Raw genomic sequence first — 16,752 nt, 5'->3', positions numbered from 1 at the left:
GATTATCTCTGGCACAACCCACTCAGATCCATTCTAACAAGTAGGCGCCAACACCTATAAATAGAGAGATGTCAAAAGCCGAATATCTGGGTCCTCAGCTACTTTAGAGCAGTGGCCCTGCTGCTGTATTTGTCCAAAGACAAGTGTCACAAGTGCTATGTTGGTCAAAACTAGCCAAAACACATCCATACACATGCAGGGACATCAATATGACACAGAACATACCAATTTCTGAACATGGCTGTTATTCTAGTTGATTTATAGGGATATTATACTTAACATGAGTGTATTCAGATATTTTTAAAATTTTCTCTACCGTGTTGTTGACATGCCCTGACATCTACAGTTGGCTACACTTGCTTCTGATAAACGAGTTATACAGGAAGTGGCTAAAACAATGCCTTTCCTTCCCCGGTGCTGTCATAAGGCTTCAGAGAAGCGTACGTTAATGACAAGTCATCTACATTCAGATTTTAGGTACTGATCATCACAAAAGTATTTTACAACAAGAGGAAAAGGGAAAATCCCTCTCTTAAAAATATGTGCCCAGTAATAAGAACCACAAATGGTCAAGAACAAAATACCATGCCAGCCACATACTACCACTTCTAGTTATTCGATAACCACAGCCGCTGTAATGGACCGACTTACTTCGACACTGAATACACACCTGATGAAAGAGCGAAGAACAATTAGGATTAGGATTAGCCTTTATTGTCTCCCTTGGGAGAAATTTGTCTTGGCCATTCAAGAGACCACAGTGTCTGGCAGCACACAACCATCACACATGAATAACATTTAAACAGTGGCACAACACATAAGTGTTCCAAAATTATCAATTTACTGCAAACCAGACAATATGCTTTTACTAAATAACCATGTGAGTGACATTTCCTAAAATGGTGCCATGGGGACAAGAGGATCACTTGCAACAAGCATGTCAGTAGTTAATAATCAGTAAATAGATGATCTTTCTTGAAGTCCATGGGAAAACAGTGTCCTATACTATGGAGCTACAACTGTTGTCCCCACTTGCTCTGCACTGAGACTGCGTACCTTCCTAACGGACTTCATTCACAGCTTTAAAAAAAATAAAATTAAAAATAAATTTAAAAAAAATCAATAATGCCATTAATGCTTAGTTTAATAAACACCTTTGTTCACTGCAATTTTTCATCACAGGAAACCATTAATTAAGAGTCCCTGAACCTCACCGAGAAGACTGAGACTGATAAGGACACTCGAAGCCAGCTCCTGTAATCTCGTCTGCAGGAGATAACTATTCAGACCTGGATGTAATGAATGGAAAGAGCTTTGGAGGGATGATAATGAGGGCAGACACTTTCTCTTAACACAGATCTCTCTCAGTGACGTCAGTCCAGTTAGCCAACATGATGACGAAGGTTGGAGCAGTTTGTAAAAAGTTACTTTATTCTACAACGTTGTCGCGCATCAGAAAAGCTTTCATGGCGAAACACTTATACTTTTATACTAGCTAAAAAAAAAAATTTAAAAAAAACGGAACAATGGAACAATCCAACATTTTGGAAGAAATGCTATTAACATTTTCTTCCTTGCAGGGGGAAATATTTAGCTGGAGCAAGAAGTTTATCATAGCTTAGCACAAAGACTGGATACAGTGGCAGGACCCTCTCATGTAAGTATGTTGAACTATTCCTTTAACTCTACAACTTATTTAGTTTGTATGTATTGTATATATGTATATCTGCTTTTATCAGTACCACCTGACCACGACAGGCTGACTTAAATATAATTTTTTCTAAAAAAGGAAAATAAAAATTACTTCTAAAACTCGATTCCAAATTGTTAGCATCTTGTTTCCAAAACCTTTCAAAAAGTGATACTGAAAACATATTTATAGGTCAACACTGATGCTAGGGGTCAATACAGAACTGATAGGCACTGTACCTGGTCGAACAGCTGCTTGCCGGTGGTGCTGGGCTGGATGGCAAACTCCAGCTCAGCGTCCATGGTGGTGACGCGAACATTGACCTGTGGAAAAACATGAAAGATGAAAAGCTGAGCCAGGGCAACAGAGAGGTTCTCACACGTAAGCACAAATACATGGTTTAGTATGCTAAGCTATAAAGCTCTGCTTTGGTGTGTGTTTGTGTGTATGTGTGTTGAGTAAGGGGTGTGTGTTTGCAGAGTAAACACACGGGGATCTGTGTTTATCTCTGGTGTCTCAGAGCCAGACAGGCTTATTTAAGGGAATTCTGCTGCAAAATCGAAGTTGTTTTTAGTGAGAATATTCAGCGATAGCTCTAACTTTTGATTTAAAGGAACTATGAGGGTTACGTAGTGGCATATCTAATGCTACTTCCACTTATTATTCACCAAGCTAAAAAGAAGCACCATGGAGAGAGGAGGGCTAAAATATGGCAGCTAACTTCATTCAGAATCAACATCAGAATCAGCTTTTATTGCCAGGTATGTGTACACATACGAGGAATTTGACTCTGGATTATACATTGCTCACAATGTGCTTACTTACAATAATACAACAATAATAAAATCAGACACAGGCTACTGTATTCACACGCATTCTCAGAGAAAAGGCATGTCTTTTCACTTTTCTGGTTAATGATTGATCAGAACGGCCTGTGCATACAGAAAGAGGTAGTCAGTCGAACTACAACCTGCTTCAAGAGCAAAGACTTTAATGTCCACTTAACGGGATCCACCCCAGTGATTAATATGCAATTTCAAACCCATTAAAAATAGCATGACTGTTGCGCTGCACAGAATAATGACATCTGACGTCAACTGCGTCCCAATAATGGAGAGAAACAATATTCTGTATTGTACATGTATGTTTACAATAGCTGCTTTGAGGTAATGCACATACTGATTATCTCCTCTGTGGGCATAATGTCAAATGTCTCTGGTATTTTGCGTGGGGTTATGAAAAGACACAGACCCTCAAAGTATTGACTGAGCTTATTAATGCTCAGTGAAAGCGATACAAAGAGGTCAGTGGAAAGAGAGTGAAGAGAGAGAAAGCCCTGCAGTGACATCTTTCATCTCCAGTCCATTGTGGTCGGTGCTGAGCCTCAGTGGTGAACAAATTCAATGACGCCCACAGGAAAAAGGATGTCTGGGGTACAGCAGTGACTCTCTGGTGACTCAGATGTCAACCAATTCCTATGAGGTTAGACAGGCTGAACGACTAACTGACAGGCTTAAATCCTACTAGGAAGGCAAATCCAATCACAGCATCGGGTGCAGAGCGCCTCACCACTGTGCTGTCCAGGATATTGTAAGAACACAGTCGTCTAGACAGTTGATATTCAAGATGTCCCATATATTTCATCCATGTTTCTGCTCCTTTAAAGTGAGCTGACTCACTTGGGATTGAAACTAAGGATCTGAGGTGAGGCAAAAAAATTGAAAGTGATGTATTACTCAGAGTAGAGCTGTAATGATTAATCAATTAGTTGTCAACTATTCTGATAATCTATTAATCTGTTAAAACAAAGAAAAACAATGAAAAATTCTCCGATCCCGCTTCTTAAATGATAATATTTTCTGGTTTCTTTACTCCTCTATGACAGTGATATGAGTATCTTTAGGTTGTGGACAAAACGTAATTTGAGGACATCAACTTGGGCTTTGAGAAACAGCGATCAACATTTTTTTACCAATTTCTGACCAAACAACTAATCGATTAATCAAGAAAAAAACCCACATGGAGTTTGAAGCGCTGTCCCGCACTGTCACATGTACATACAATTTGAAACTTCCTTTGAAACCTTCCAACAGGGCGACTTATACCAGCTTCAAGTCACAGGTAAAAAACAGGGGGAGGAGGGGAAAGACTGCATTTACTTTACACAGCAGCACAAAGATCCCCTTCAGCTGCAGTGCCCCAGCAGGCCCTCGCTATCATCTACATTCTCCTGCAGCCAGACTGCCAAAAACGACCACAAGACAGACGCAGCATACATGATCAGAAATGGCTCTAAGAAGTGACATTTTGAGGCTTCCCTTATTTTAAAAGTAATTCTAGGATTTGGTAGCAGCAGCTCTGACAGATTTGGGATGCTTCTCTCAACATCACAGATGGAGCTCCTTGAAAAAAAAAAAAAAAACACACCCTAACCAGCAGAATGGAATATGTGAATGTGTGGAGCAGACGAGCCAACAGAAACCACTGAGTTAGTGATATCTGATCTCAAAGTAAGTCCTCCAACGGTAACTCACAATAAACTGAGCCCATTCAGAGCAGTAAAGAAAACATGACACATACACTAAAAATATACCGGGCAAGGACCCAGGGTTCCACAATGAGCAACTTTAGTCAGAGGAAAGTACAGCCGCTCATATTAACCATATAAAGCCCCGCCTCAGACGTCTCTGCAGTAATAACTGGCAAAGTATAGCTACAAGAGCATTGGTTCCCTAATCTAACTTGGTGTAATGACACAGAGCACATTTTGACAGTCTTGGTGGAAGTTACAAAGCTTTGGTAATGGTAAAAAAAACAACAACAACCATAACAACAACAACAGGAGCGCCATGGTAACCAAATAGTACAGTGCATGCCACATAACCGCAACATCCCTGGGGACAATAATTATAATGTATCCCCCCCCCTTTGTTTCCTGTCTGCTTCTCCACTATCAAAAAATTACAAAAGTGCCCCAAAACAGATCTTTTTTTAAATAAACAAAACAACAGCTAACACAAGCTCCTATACTACAGTATTGAGGACAGAAACATTGACGTAATCAACTTTATACCAAACTGTCAGCCAGCTCCAAGGCCACGCCCCCCTTTTGGGGGAAAGAATCGTGCTTTCACATAAGGAGAGAAACAGAAAAATGCTGAAAAGGTGTTGTGTAGCATGTTGTAAAATAAATCAACACACAAATCCAGATCTCATTTGAGGCGCAAAAGATACATGAATATTTACTGTTAGTGTGGGAAGTAGCTAAATGATGCTGGTGACAGTTACTACTGATGGATAGCTAGTTTGAGTGGGAGGCTGCTGGAGTACAGTCATACAGAGTATAAGATGCAGTAAACCAAGAGGTAGATGAGAAGTTTGATACCACTCTCATGTCTCTACAGTAAATACTGTTTGTAGCTACAACAAAAAGCCCATTTGCTTTGCTTAGCATACAGACTAGAAACCACATTCTAGCACTTCTAAAAGCGTACCAATTAATTTGTTATATCTCATTTGTACAAAAAAGCTAAGAGCAAAGATGGCAAGTTTGCCGTCTTACATGTGACTATTATATATAATTTGTTAAATAGTGAGCATTGAAGGTGCTAGTTACCTTTGGACAGTTTCCCGTTACTAGTCTTAATGCTAAAGCTAAGCTATATTTACGGTACAGACGTGAGGTTCTAGATCACAGTATACCACCCAAAAGACCGAATTGTTATCATACTAACCCTTTTGCCTTAAACACAAAAGGTCCAAAATATGAATTAATAAATATTTTTTATAAAGAAAGAAAGTAAAAAAGGGACATGGACACAAGAAAGAAAGAAAAACAACTAAAGCAGAACAAGTACAGGGGTCATATTTATAGCTAAAGCTGAGATGATTAATGGATTATTATTAATGGAACAATTAGTCAATTGATTTTGTAAACGAAACAATCAAGTTATTCCTCAAGAATGTCAAATATTTCACCCAAAGGACACACCGCCCTCCCTGTCCCATATAATCATGACCTGGATATTCTTCTGCTCTGGGTCAAGTTAAAGAAATGAGGTGGTCATCACCTCAGTAGTTAATCTGTGAATAGATAGCACTGCATTCTTCAGTGAGGACCATTCAGTATTTAACCCTCGGCATAGCTTTTTAAGAGTCGCTATGGGGATTCCACTGAAATGCTATGACAGTAATATAGCCATAAATGACTGCTACTCATTTAAGTCTAGAGCCATAGCACAACAAGAATGGAGAGAGCAGGCCCAATGTGTCTTTTACTACGGTTTTAAGAGGTGACATATCTTGTGAGAGTATTTTCACATTAACATTAAACACATGTAATTTGTACGAGAAAGAATGAAAGTTAAAGAACTTTAAACTATATTTGGATTTGTGAATCAGGCCACAAGGGCGTTCCAGGCAAGATTGAGTTATCAATTATTTTAAAGGAACAAACACGAAACAATAGGACTGGACATGAAAAGGAAACACCCATTCATGTTGATTATGGCCAAGCCCTGTATGGTTTGTGTCACTGGGCTGCGGCCTCGAGGAAACAGGATTCTGGGAGAGCCAAGGAGCAATATCGTTTACATCTGACAATGTGTCACTCAGACAAGTGAAACTAGTCCTCAAATCTGGTCCAACTGCCGCTGGCTGTCTTGGTCCTTTGCAATAATAAAAAAAATATTTCTCTTTTTCCAAACAAACAATGCTGGAATGTTTAATAGCATGCCAAATATGTGAGCTGAAATAATTCAGATTGCATCAAGTTTTCTGTGCCCATTAGCATCCAAATTAAGGCACTTTTACCCTCTTTGAGCTTTTCTTTTCAGGGACTTCAGTTACTTTCTGAATAAATTCCTAAACTTGTCCATGACTGTTGTAGATAACAGTTAGCAGTGAAGAAAAAACAGAAAAGGTACGGAAAAAGAGGGACAAGACACAGGGTGAGAATGCTTGATTCAAATCTAGGACATCATGTGCAGTACATGACATGTATCTCACACCCACAAATACATGAGTCACATCACTGGCTTTGCAGATACAGTATATTAAGTTTTGGTGTGTTTTTTCCAAATGACTCTTGTATGTTGTGTGAGCCACTTTGCTTTTTTTCCCCCCATTTACAGAGTCAGGGCTGTGTACAAACACTGGGTTTTTTTCAGCGCACACACAGAACAGAAAGCTACATGAGGAGATATTTGCTGAATTTGACAAACATATGTGTAGTGGATTTTAATAGCTTACCCCACCTTTAAGCAATGAACAGAAAATTAATTATTTTTGATAATCGATTAATCATTTCAATAATTTGTCATGCAAAAATACTCACTTATTTCTGAGGTTTTAGCTTCTCAAATGTGAGAATTATTGACAGTAAGTTGAATGTATTTGGGTTTTGGACTGTTGGTCAGAAAAATCAAAACTATTTTTCACATTTTTTAACACTATATAGACAAAATGATGAACCCTTAAAATGATCAGCAGATTAATAGATAATAAAAATAATTTTTCGTTGCAGCCCTGAATTAAAACAGGTCGTATGCAACATAAGGCTTATCTCACTGTAGCTTTGGGTGTTGTTTCCTATCCTCCCCCCATCCCCTGCCTCCCCCACATGAAATATGTTTCTGGCTGCTTGAGCCACTGACACTCTTCAAACCAGTAATCTAATTACACACTTTACACAAGACTTAAAACTATAAACCCTTCTTTGCATATTTCACCAATGCTAAAAATGAGGGTCAGCACTTCCAGAATTAACTTGAGAGCACAGCATCAAAGGAAGAAACTTTATTAAAACAGACTTAGTGTCCAATTGATATTTTTCACGGCACCTTGCAAGGGGTCATTCACGAGTCACGTCAGGAAACCAGAGGATAAAATAAAAATCAAAGGCTTGTATTACTTTCTGGATATCACGGAAAAGAAAACAGTCTGACATTATCATCCAAAAACGTTGTTTTGTGGCAACCGGACTCGTGTGCTGCTGCTATCAGACAGTAATGATGTCATTTCCACAGTGGCGCTCATGACAACCATGAGGCCTTTCTAAACAAACCGACAACACACTTTATGACCCTGACTGGGGCTTTAGTCACCGTCATTACAATATAATGCTCTGTTCACCACTAACCGGTCTCTGTCCTGATCTGAACAGCGATTCAGCAGCAATTTTAGCAATTTATTTTTCGAAAATCTATCCAATTTTGATGTTCTACATGTGCTACCTAATAAACTTTAGTAACTGCATATTTTAGGTATCTCTGGACTTTCTAGTTTACTTTTTAAATAAAGAACAGAAGATTGAGATGAGTTTCATTCAGTGTTTTTTTAAAGGAAATATGCTTTACTCATATCCAACAAATTCATTAACATTTTCCTTCATACTAACATTTCCAAACAGTGAGCCAAGGGAAGTGCATGTGCCATGTGCAAATGCACAGAATGTGATAGCTGGGGTGGGGCAAAGAGAATCAAGTGTAATTGAGGGCCAAAACCTGTTCAAATAAACAGGACAGCTTCATCAAATAATGTCTTTTGTTTTGCTTTTCTGATGATAAAATGTCAGTGATCCGTAAAAACTGTAAGTCAGTGTTTCACATTTTACCATGAGTCCAATATGACTATGGGAACCCAACATTTAAGTGAGGAGCAACCCCAAATTTCAGCCTGAAAAATAACTTCAAAAGACTAACAGAGAACCCTGTATTCATCCAAAACTCCTGAGGACATGTACAATACATTTTCCTCTCCCACCCTTGCTTATGATGGTGCCCAAGTGTACAACATTATAGAGGATGGTTTCAAAGATATAGATCCTGTGATTATGTCCAACCACGCACATTTATAATGAAACAGTGCTCAGCTGTCTAGAATACAAGACTCTCAGTTCTTGTTCCTAACTTTGGAGCAAAGTGGCTGATGTTCAGTGAAGCATATGGGACACCCCCAAGGGATAGGAGCGTGTGATTTGAGTGGCATTCCCCTTTAACACAGACCCTGCTGATACTGATGGTGTCTATGACAGAACTACATCTTCAGTCAAGTGAAAACTCGTATTGTTCTGGATGTGATTCAGTCTTTAAAATGTATTCCTGTTTAGTTTAAAGCCCCATGTTTTGTTTCTGGCTAATTCACTTGAGAGTTTAGCAGAAGTGACACCTTAACTAACACAACAAACAAAAATCACCTTAACAAATCAACATAAATCAAACTGCCAAAGCATTCATTCAGATTCATTTTATTTTCACACTAAACATGATATTCTGAGTATCAGTAACGTTAAGTTATGCTACCATTCAGTTAACGTTACCACAATGTTAATAGTTAGCCAAAACCCCTAAGATTTAATTCAATATAAATTAGCTAGATGAATGTGAGACGAGATGAGAAAATCTAATGAATGTTGGGTGTTTAGTCTTCCATTAATGTTATCTTTCATGTTTAAATTAAGCTTGACTAACTTATAAAGCAGTGATACAGAAAGCAGTAACTGGAATTATAAATAAACCAGAAGGCTAACTTACCGCTTTGGGCATTTTGCTGTCCTTTTCCTTGCTCTGTGCGACGAGCTGTTAAATTTAAAATAAAAAGTGTTTCCAAAGAAGAGACCTGTGTTCCGTGTGGCTGTATTTCTTCTCTGTGTCTTCCTGAAAAGAGAGAAAGAGGAGAAACGAGTTTGAGACTCTTCGTCGTTACTTAAACCCTGGTGAGTGGAGAGCGGCACTCCTGCAGACGACAGTCATCAGGATGAATCACCGAGAGAAACGTCAAGTTAACGGCAGCTAGCTAGCACACCACCGGAAGTTACGCCTCTGAACTTCAAAGTAAGAGCAGGAGTCTGCTCACTTGTATTTCCTCACAATATTGACCACAGCAACCGTTAAATAACCCAAACAATTCTAAATTACTATTTGTTCATATACCCAAAACCAACCAACTATTGCTGAAACAAACAATTATATTAAGTATGGATTCACCTCTCAAATATCTTTTCAATTAATCATTTTGTCTACTAACTGTCTGACAATGGCGGAAAAAAACATCACAAATTCTCAGTTCCCAAAGTGATGTCTTCAAATTGCTTGGTGTCTCTTAAAAACACCGCAAATGCATTAAATTTACAATTACACAAAATAGAGAAAATCAATACATTTTAACATTTGAGAAGCTGGAACCAGAGAGGGTTTGGCATTTTTGCTTGATATGATTTACATGATTAATAAAAAAAAATAATAATAAAAAAAAAAAGTAAATTAATGAATTTTCTGTGTTCCTCAAAATAGTTTTATTCTGTATTGTAAAACCGGATGTCCTGTATTACTATTCTACCTTGACACTTGAATCATCCACGCACCAAGCAGGTTAAATATGTATAGTAGCCTACTCAACGTGCCTCACCCACCAGCTATGATAAAGTTATAGTCCCCACCCTGCTTTGCCTTTTATTTTGACGCCTTAATTTGCTGACAATCCCACACCTCAATTCAGATTAATGGAAGCCATTTACACCAGCTCTGGTCAATAAAGTAGCTTTAAGAGAAAAACAAAAACAATGCTGCATTACACAGTAAATAACCACCAATAGTCAAGGCCAGTGCCCCAGTCGCAATCTCTTGAGGTTGTTAAAATGTAAGAAATTGTAGTGATTTTCAGGGTATATTTCCACGGGCGGTAGCCTACACACCCACGGCGACAGGGAAACGATTCAAGCCAAGCAAACGAGAAATTCCACCTCTTTGATCGGCACAGACGGAGGACATAATTCATAATAAAACTAATTTTAAAAAGGTTCAACCTCCTAAATCTTTAAACCCAGGCTTTGGGCTTAATAACGCTGCCCTTTATGCGGGAGCTTTATGTCCGCTGCAGTCAGCCACATCCTCACTGTAATCCCACACACACCTGTTGTGAGATTTGCCTCCTTTGTGCAGAGCAGCAGAAAGTGCGCGGAAAAAGTGCGAAAAGTAGCAGCCGATCTATTTTTTTGCACAGCTTCGAGCTCGCTGTAACCTACTGTCGGCTTCCGTCAGAACAACAGTCCGCTGGCTCAAAGTCTTACCGGAGCTGATGAGATGATGAATGTTCAGCGGTCCGAAGCTGGAAGCCGCAGATTTCCCCTCCCTCTGTTCACCCAGGCGCAATATGGCGCTCATCCATCCCACTTTAGCGCCCGGCCGATCCTATTCCTGCTGTCACCGGCAGGCTGGAGAAGCACTGGTTCACAAACCTGGGTCCCAGTCTGGGGGACTTTAAGGGGTTTTCCCTCAAAAACCAAAGACACGTTCATTATTGTTTAAGGGGCATTTTAAATGAAGATGGTTTTTCCCCACCTACAGTAGGGGCAGTTTTAAGTTTTTAATCTAGGACAGCCAGAGCATTATGTCCATGAGGGTCGTAAGTATGGAAACTATAAGTCTTCCCTCACCGTTAGAAGATGGGATTTGGGGCCTATAAAACCCCAAACTCAACGAGATCAAGATGGCAACCTAAAATGTGAAGCATTGTATGATTGCGGTACTGAAAACATAGGCCTACTGCACAATGGCTATTGATTCAAGTCAATAAAGGCTATGTCTAATCTCTGGTCTGTTTAATTATACATTAATGATAATTTGTGGTGGTTTCGACATCATCATTTGCTCATTTTTAAATATCAAAACCAACAGCAGTATTAATATGTCCCAATTATATACTTTTACTAGGCTATATAAAATTCTATTTCTCATACTGATAATCACTGATAGATAGAATAAATAATTGCCATCTTGCGCATATATATATATATATATATATATATATATATATATATTATATACGTTATCACACACCTAGTCACCAAAGCAAACTCCTTGTAAGTGTAAAAGCTACTCGGCACTAAAGCTGATTCTGCTTCTGATTGAAAACTCATGCAACAGCTGTGTACAGACTGAGGTGTCACCTGTTAGCATTGATCACAGCGGAAACTTTTTTTGCCACGCTGTAGTTCACTGGGGAAGTGCGCGTCATCCGCCCCTCCGTGAACCAAGGAAATGCTGCCAAGTTAGAGGGGAGGCGCCAAAGGTGAGCTGGCCAATGGGATGACGGGATTAAAATAGAGCCGTATATATCGGAGGATAGACCTACTTCTCACCGTACAGTGATGTGACAGCCCTGCCTCCCACTTTGTCCAAGCCTTAACCGGCTATATCCGTCATCATCATGACCATTGTCAACACCACCATCATCATTATCAGAAGCCCTTACTGAACTACAATAGGCTAGTCTGTGAGCCTATTGACAACTGAAAAGTCTGATACATCAGGTGGTATACACACACACGTTTTTGTTTGGGCGGTGAGATATATTTGCGGCGACAGAAAAGTCTGTCTGAGTAATGCAAAACATTGTTGAATTTGCCTGTTAGTGCACCTGAGCGAACTGTTTGCAGAGCGATGCCAGATGCAAATAGATAAAAGTCACAGGAAGGCACTTTGAATGGTCCTCTAAATATTTGAAGTTCCTTTAAACCTGTTGTTCACCTGCCCTGTGACTGACATCTCCTGGGTTGTATTGACTGGTTATCACTAGTATGAGGCCAATGATAATAAAAAGCAGACTTTTTTAAAGCCACAGCAGGAAACATTAACACACTTCTGAAGAAGGACGATTGTAGATTTACAGCAAATCCCTGCAATCGTTGCTAAAGAAGTCTTTCATGCCAGATTTATTGGTTTCGCAATGACTGAAACTTCACTAGAACTAGCTGCACACATAAAAGGGAACTGTTTTTTGTTAAGATTACTCTAAAATGACCAGTTCTGACATCATGCTGGAGAGTTGTGGGTTTTACAGTACTGTGTTTGACTAAACTAGCCATGAAAAACCCAGCCACTGATGAAAAAAAAAAACTGCAGATAAAGGCTACAATATGGATTAAACTTCAGAGAGACGAAACAAAAACTGCTTTCCAAGGTCAAGAATGAACCCTGAAGCTCAATGAAATATCTCATATTGCTTCATCTACAGTCCCCTCCAAAAGTATTGGAACGGTAAGGCAAATTCCTTTGTTTTTGTTGTTCACTGAAGACATTTGGGTTTAAGATCAAAAGATGAGTAAGAGACAAAAGCTCAGAATTTCAGCTCTCATTTCCTGGTATTCACATCTAGATGTGTTAAACAACTCAGGACATATCACCCTTTGTTTGAACCCACCCATTTTTCAAGTGAGCAGAACTATTGGAACATGTGACTGACAGATGTGTCTTGTTGCCCAGGTGTTGCCTTTTAGGTTGATTGTCCAAATATTAAATAGCTCTGCATGACTAGTCTAAGTTTTCATCCTTGGTTCAAACCTATAAAGACTGCATTTCCTGTTAAAGAAGATAAACCAACATGAAGACCAGAGAGCTGTTTATGGGAGAAAAACAAGGCATTGTCAAGCTGAGAAAAGAAGGTAAATCGACCAGAGCCATTGGACAAACATTGGGCATAGCAAGCACAACAATTTGGAATGTCCTGAAAAAGAAAGAAACTACTGGTGTACTGAGCAACAGACGTCGACCAGGTCGGCCAAGGAAAATAGTAGTTGATGACGTGAGATATCGTGAGAGCAGAGATGAGCCGCAAAAGTTCTGCAACACAATTTTATGGACTGATGAGACCAAGATTAATCTCTACCAAAGTGATGGAAAGGCCAAAGTGTGGAGAAAGAAAGGAACTGCTTATGATGCGAAGCATACAAGTACATCTGTGAAGCATGGTGGAGGTAATGTCATGGCTTGTGCGTGCATGGCTGCTTCTGGAACAGGCTCATTAATATTTATTGATGATGTAACTGATGATGGTAGCAACAGAATGAATTCAGAAGTGGACAGAAACATTTTGTCTGGCAATTTATGGAGAAATACATTGAAACTAATCAGGACGAAGTTTATCATGCAGCAGGACAATGACCCAAAGCACACTGACAACAAAACAAAGGACTTCATCAGGGGAAAAAGTGGAAGGTTTTAGACTGGCCAAGTCAATCACCTGACCTTAACCCAATAGAACATGCATTTCAACTCCTTAAGAGGAGACTGAAGGGAGAAACACCCCGAAACAAACAAGAACTGAAAGAAGCTGCGGTAAAAGCCTGGAATAGCATCACAAATGAAGAATGCAACAGTTTGGTGATGTCGATGGGTTGCAGGCTTGAAGCAGTTATTGCAAGCAAGGGTTATGCCACCAAATAGTGTTGTAGTACTTGAGATCGGTCTTGGTCTCAAGACCAGTCTTAAGACCACTTTTTGACGGTCTTGGTCTCGTCTTGGACTCGACCACATTTGTACTTGGTCTTGTCTTGGTCTCGGACATTGAAGACTCGGGATTTTATTTCAAGACCAGTCAAGACCATAACTTAGGGAATATCAATACATCACTTTTGCATTGTCTGATTTATTTGTTAACAACCTAACTTTGATTGGATGTAAAATGTATTCAAATGCAACCAATAACCCTAATTAAAGTAAGCATGGAAAAGGAGTGTTTGTATGTAGGTGTTTTAATTGCGTTTCATGTATTGTGGGGAACTGGTCTTGGTCTTGGCTCAATACAATACTAACGGTGATTTGTCCTGAGTTGTTTAACACATTTAGATGTGAATACCAGGTTACCGTTCCAATACTTTGGGAGGGGACTGTATATCTAACTCTGTAGTTAACGTGAGGCCATTAAGCCTTTCTCTTTATAAGTTCACTTAAATAAAATGAAGTTTACAGTTTGTGATGAGAATAATGGCATGAGGTGGCTTAAGTCACAAGAAAGTAGTGTTAAGGATGGAAAGTTTAATAAACATTATATGCAATGTTCTAAAATGTATACTGCAAAGTCACATTAGGAATTAGTGTCTTAAAGAACTCATTACCAGTATAATCAATACATTAAAAGGCTTGACACAGGAGCCATTCATCTGCCAGTATGCACAAAAAACATCTATCCCGTCCCTTCCGCTTCTATACCAGTTTTCCACATTCATGGTGAGACAGTGATCTAGTGATTGGGTGAAAACCAGAAACCGACTTGGTCAGGTTGCCATTGGCTAACGCAGATTTCATCCAACATGAATAAGAAAGAACTAATTGAAAACCACACGTTTATAAAAGCTGACACATAAACTAAGACACGGTACCTGAAAACAAAATTGTGTTTGTGAGTGTGCCCTACGTCATCTCACCTGACTTGGGGTTGCAGAGGACAGGTGGACTGCTGCTGAGCGTAGGACTGCTGCTGTAATAACCGCTGCTGCCACAGCTGCTGCTCATGCTGCTCCGCCGAACTCCGACCACCACCTTTATCTCTTTAGTGGGACTCACTGAGACGGAGAGAGACAAAGAGAGGCGAATGACTAAAGACAGACGGGAGGAGGAGAAAGCCTTTCTTCCTGCCGGTCAATAAACAGCTTGAAAAGTACTAATCCTAAATGTGTTTACATGGAGCCTTTTATTTACTTAATTGATATTCAGAATTACAGCTCATTATGAAAACAAATGCCTCATTTAATCATCCTCAATTAGTATAAACCATCACATAAGTCTCCAAAAAAATCTAGAAATATTTGTTATGTAAACCCTGTTTCCCGTTACTTCCTGTTTCCTGATAAGGTCGCCCACTTCAGTTAAATCAAGTTCAGTTAACACTCTCACTCTCACTCTCACTCTCTCCCCCCCCCCCCCCCCCCCCCCCCCCCCCCCCCCCCCCCCCCCCCATTTACAAGCACTTTCTGCAGCTTTTATTGCCTGGTGCAGGTTTCCCCTGAACCTTCTTTGACTAGGTGATGTTACAAGTTCTGAAAAGCTAATCAATCTCTCCAGTACTAGCATATTCAGATGAAGATGTTTAAGTGTGAAAGCATAGCTCTCAACACGGATCGACTGAAAAAGTTTTGTTGAAGATGGTGAACTGGACAGTTAGCGTACACATTTTTGAATTGCAGCCCTTGTCCAATCATTTTACACTCATGAAAGATCCACTCTGTTATCTTTCCGTTTTTTCACTTACCCGGTGAGGCGGGGAGGCGAGCCCCGAGCATGGGAAAAGGAGTGGAACTCTGTACAAGCCTAGTCTGGCTTCGTTCCCTCCTTGCATTGTTCTGGACTTGTACCAAACGTGCTAAACAAATAAACTAAACTAAAAACTAAACTAAACTTTACATGGCAGACACCACCAAGGTCGCCAGTTATCCTCTGTGTCAACAGAAGCGAATGCTAAACGGTGTTAATATGTCACTGTTTTTTTTCCTAGAAAACAGGATCCAATAACCGAGGGAAACATTTAAAGTGAATTATGAGAAAAAAGTAACACATTGAAAGTTTTCTGTAAGGTTTCAATTGAAGGACAGCTAACTTCACCTTCTCTGTCAAACACACACTGACCACTATTAATAGCTGGTTTACAACACTGTAAAACTGGACATGATCACTGTATATACAATTACTTTGTGTGTGTGGTATAGTGTCTACCTGAGAGGAAGCTTGTGTTGCCTCCGTCTGAGTTCTGTTTGCGGAGACAGAAGGGGCTGTCATGACTCTCTGGGATGCTGCGGCCACGCTCGTGAAGAAGTTCTATCAATCGCCGGCGTCGCCGGAAATTCATCCTGAACTGGTAGAGTAGGGGCCCGTTGACAAAGTGATGCTTGTTGGTGACTGGTGACAAATAAAAAGGGACATGGAGGGAATAAATAAGCTTTGTTAAAGAGAAAGAGAGAGAGAGATAAGACAAGGGTTGAGATGTTAAACATGAGGAAATGGTTTGATTGGCTTGTTAAATGTATTTCTATACTGGTTGTGAGTCAGAATCTAACGCCTTATATCTAAGTCAAATTATTTTAGTGAAGTGAATCATTTCTTCTGTAGGCCAGCTTGGCTGAAAACCTCACAGATTTATGTTTCTCACCTGAACTGAGCTCAGCCACGCCTTAAATTCTGCAGCACTAAACAAACTGTCTATTGAGCTGAGATCACCTAAGCTGAACAAACACAAAACTGACCTCAGAGAGCGTCGACCTCAGGCACGTCAGCTGAGCTGATAAGAGCAGC

The 16,752-nt window shown here is 39.8% G+C and overlaps 2 protein-coding genes across 5 annotated transcripts in view; both read right to left on the bottom strand.

Annotated features, from left to right (window-relative positions):
• The window catches only part of ezrb (ezrin b), a 35,004-nt gene extending 23,990 nt beyond the window's left edge, over positions 1-11,014 (bottom strand). Inside the window, exons 1-3 of one of the 4 annotated variants that reach the window (XM_046060755.1) lie at positions 10,758-11,014; positions 9,223-9,345; positions 1,930-2,013 (exon numbers count right to left, since the gene is read on the bottom strand). In XM_046060755.1, the coding sequence (XP_045916711.1) occupies positions 1,930-2,013; positions 9,223-9,234 (96 nt within the window). In that variant the 5' untranslated portion in view covers positions 9,235-9,345; positions 10,758-11,014. Of the gene's footprint in view, positions 1-1,929; positions 2,014-9,222; positions 9,346-10,382; positions 10,513-10,600; positions 10,732-10,757 lie in introns of those variants that run through there. The other 3 variants (XM_046060756.1, XM_046060758.1, XM_046060757.1) reach the window with 3 other exon arrangements.
• Positions 11,015-14,558: 3,544 nt separating this feature from the next.
• On the bottom strand, positions 14,559-16,385 carry LOC123978237 (DEP domain-containing mTOR-interacting protein-like). The gene is made up of 3 exons (XM_046061404.1): positions 16,177-16,385; positions 14,892-15,029; positions 14,559-14,707 (listed from the first exon to the last, which is right to left on the bottom strand). The coding sequence occupies exons 1-3, from the start codon at positions 16,307-16,309 to the stop codon at positions 14,559-14,561; spliced, it is 420 nt and encodes a 139-aa protein (XP_045917360.1). The 5' UTR covers positions 16,310-16,385.
• Positions 16,386-16,752: the final 367 nt, after the last annotated feature.

Source organism: Micropterus dolomieu, linkage group LG10 (assembly GCF_021292245.1).
Source record: "Micropterus dolomieu isolate WLL.071019.BEF.003 ecotype Adirondacks linkage group LG10, ASM2129224v1, whole genome shotgun sequence".
In the NCBI taxonomy this organism is placed as follows: Eukaryota; Metazoa; Chordata; class Actinopteri; order Centrarchiformes; family Centrarchidae; genus Micropterus; species Micropterus dolomieu.
This window is presented reverse-complemented; position numbering and strand designations above follow the sequence as displayed.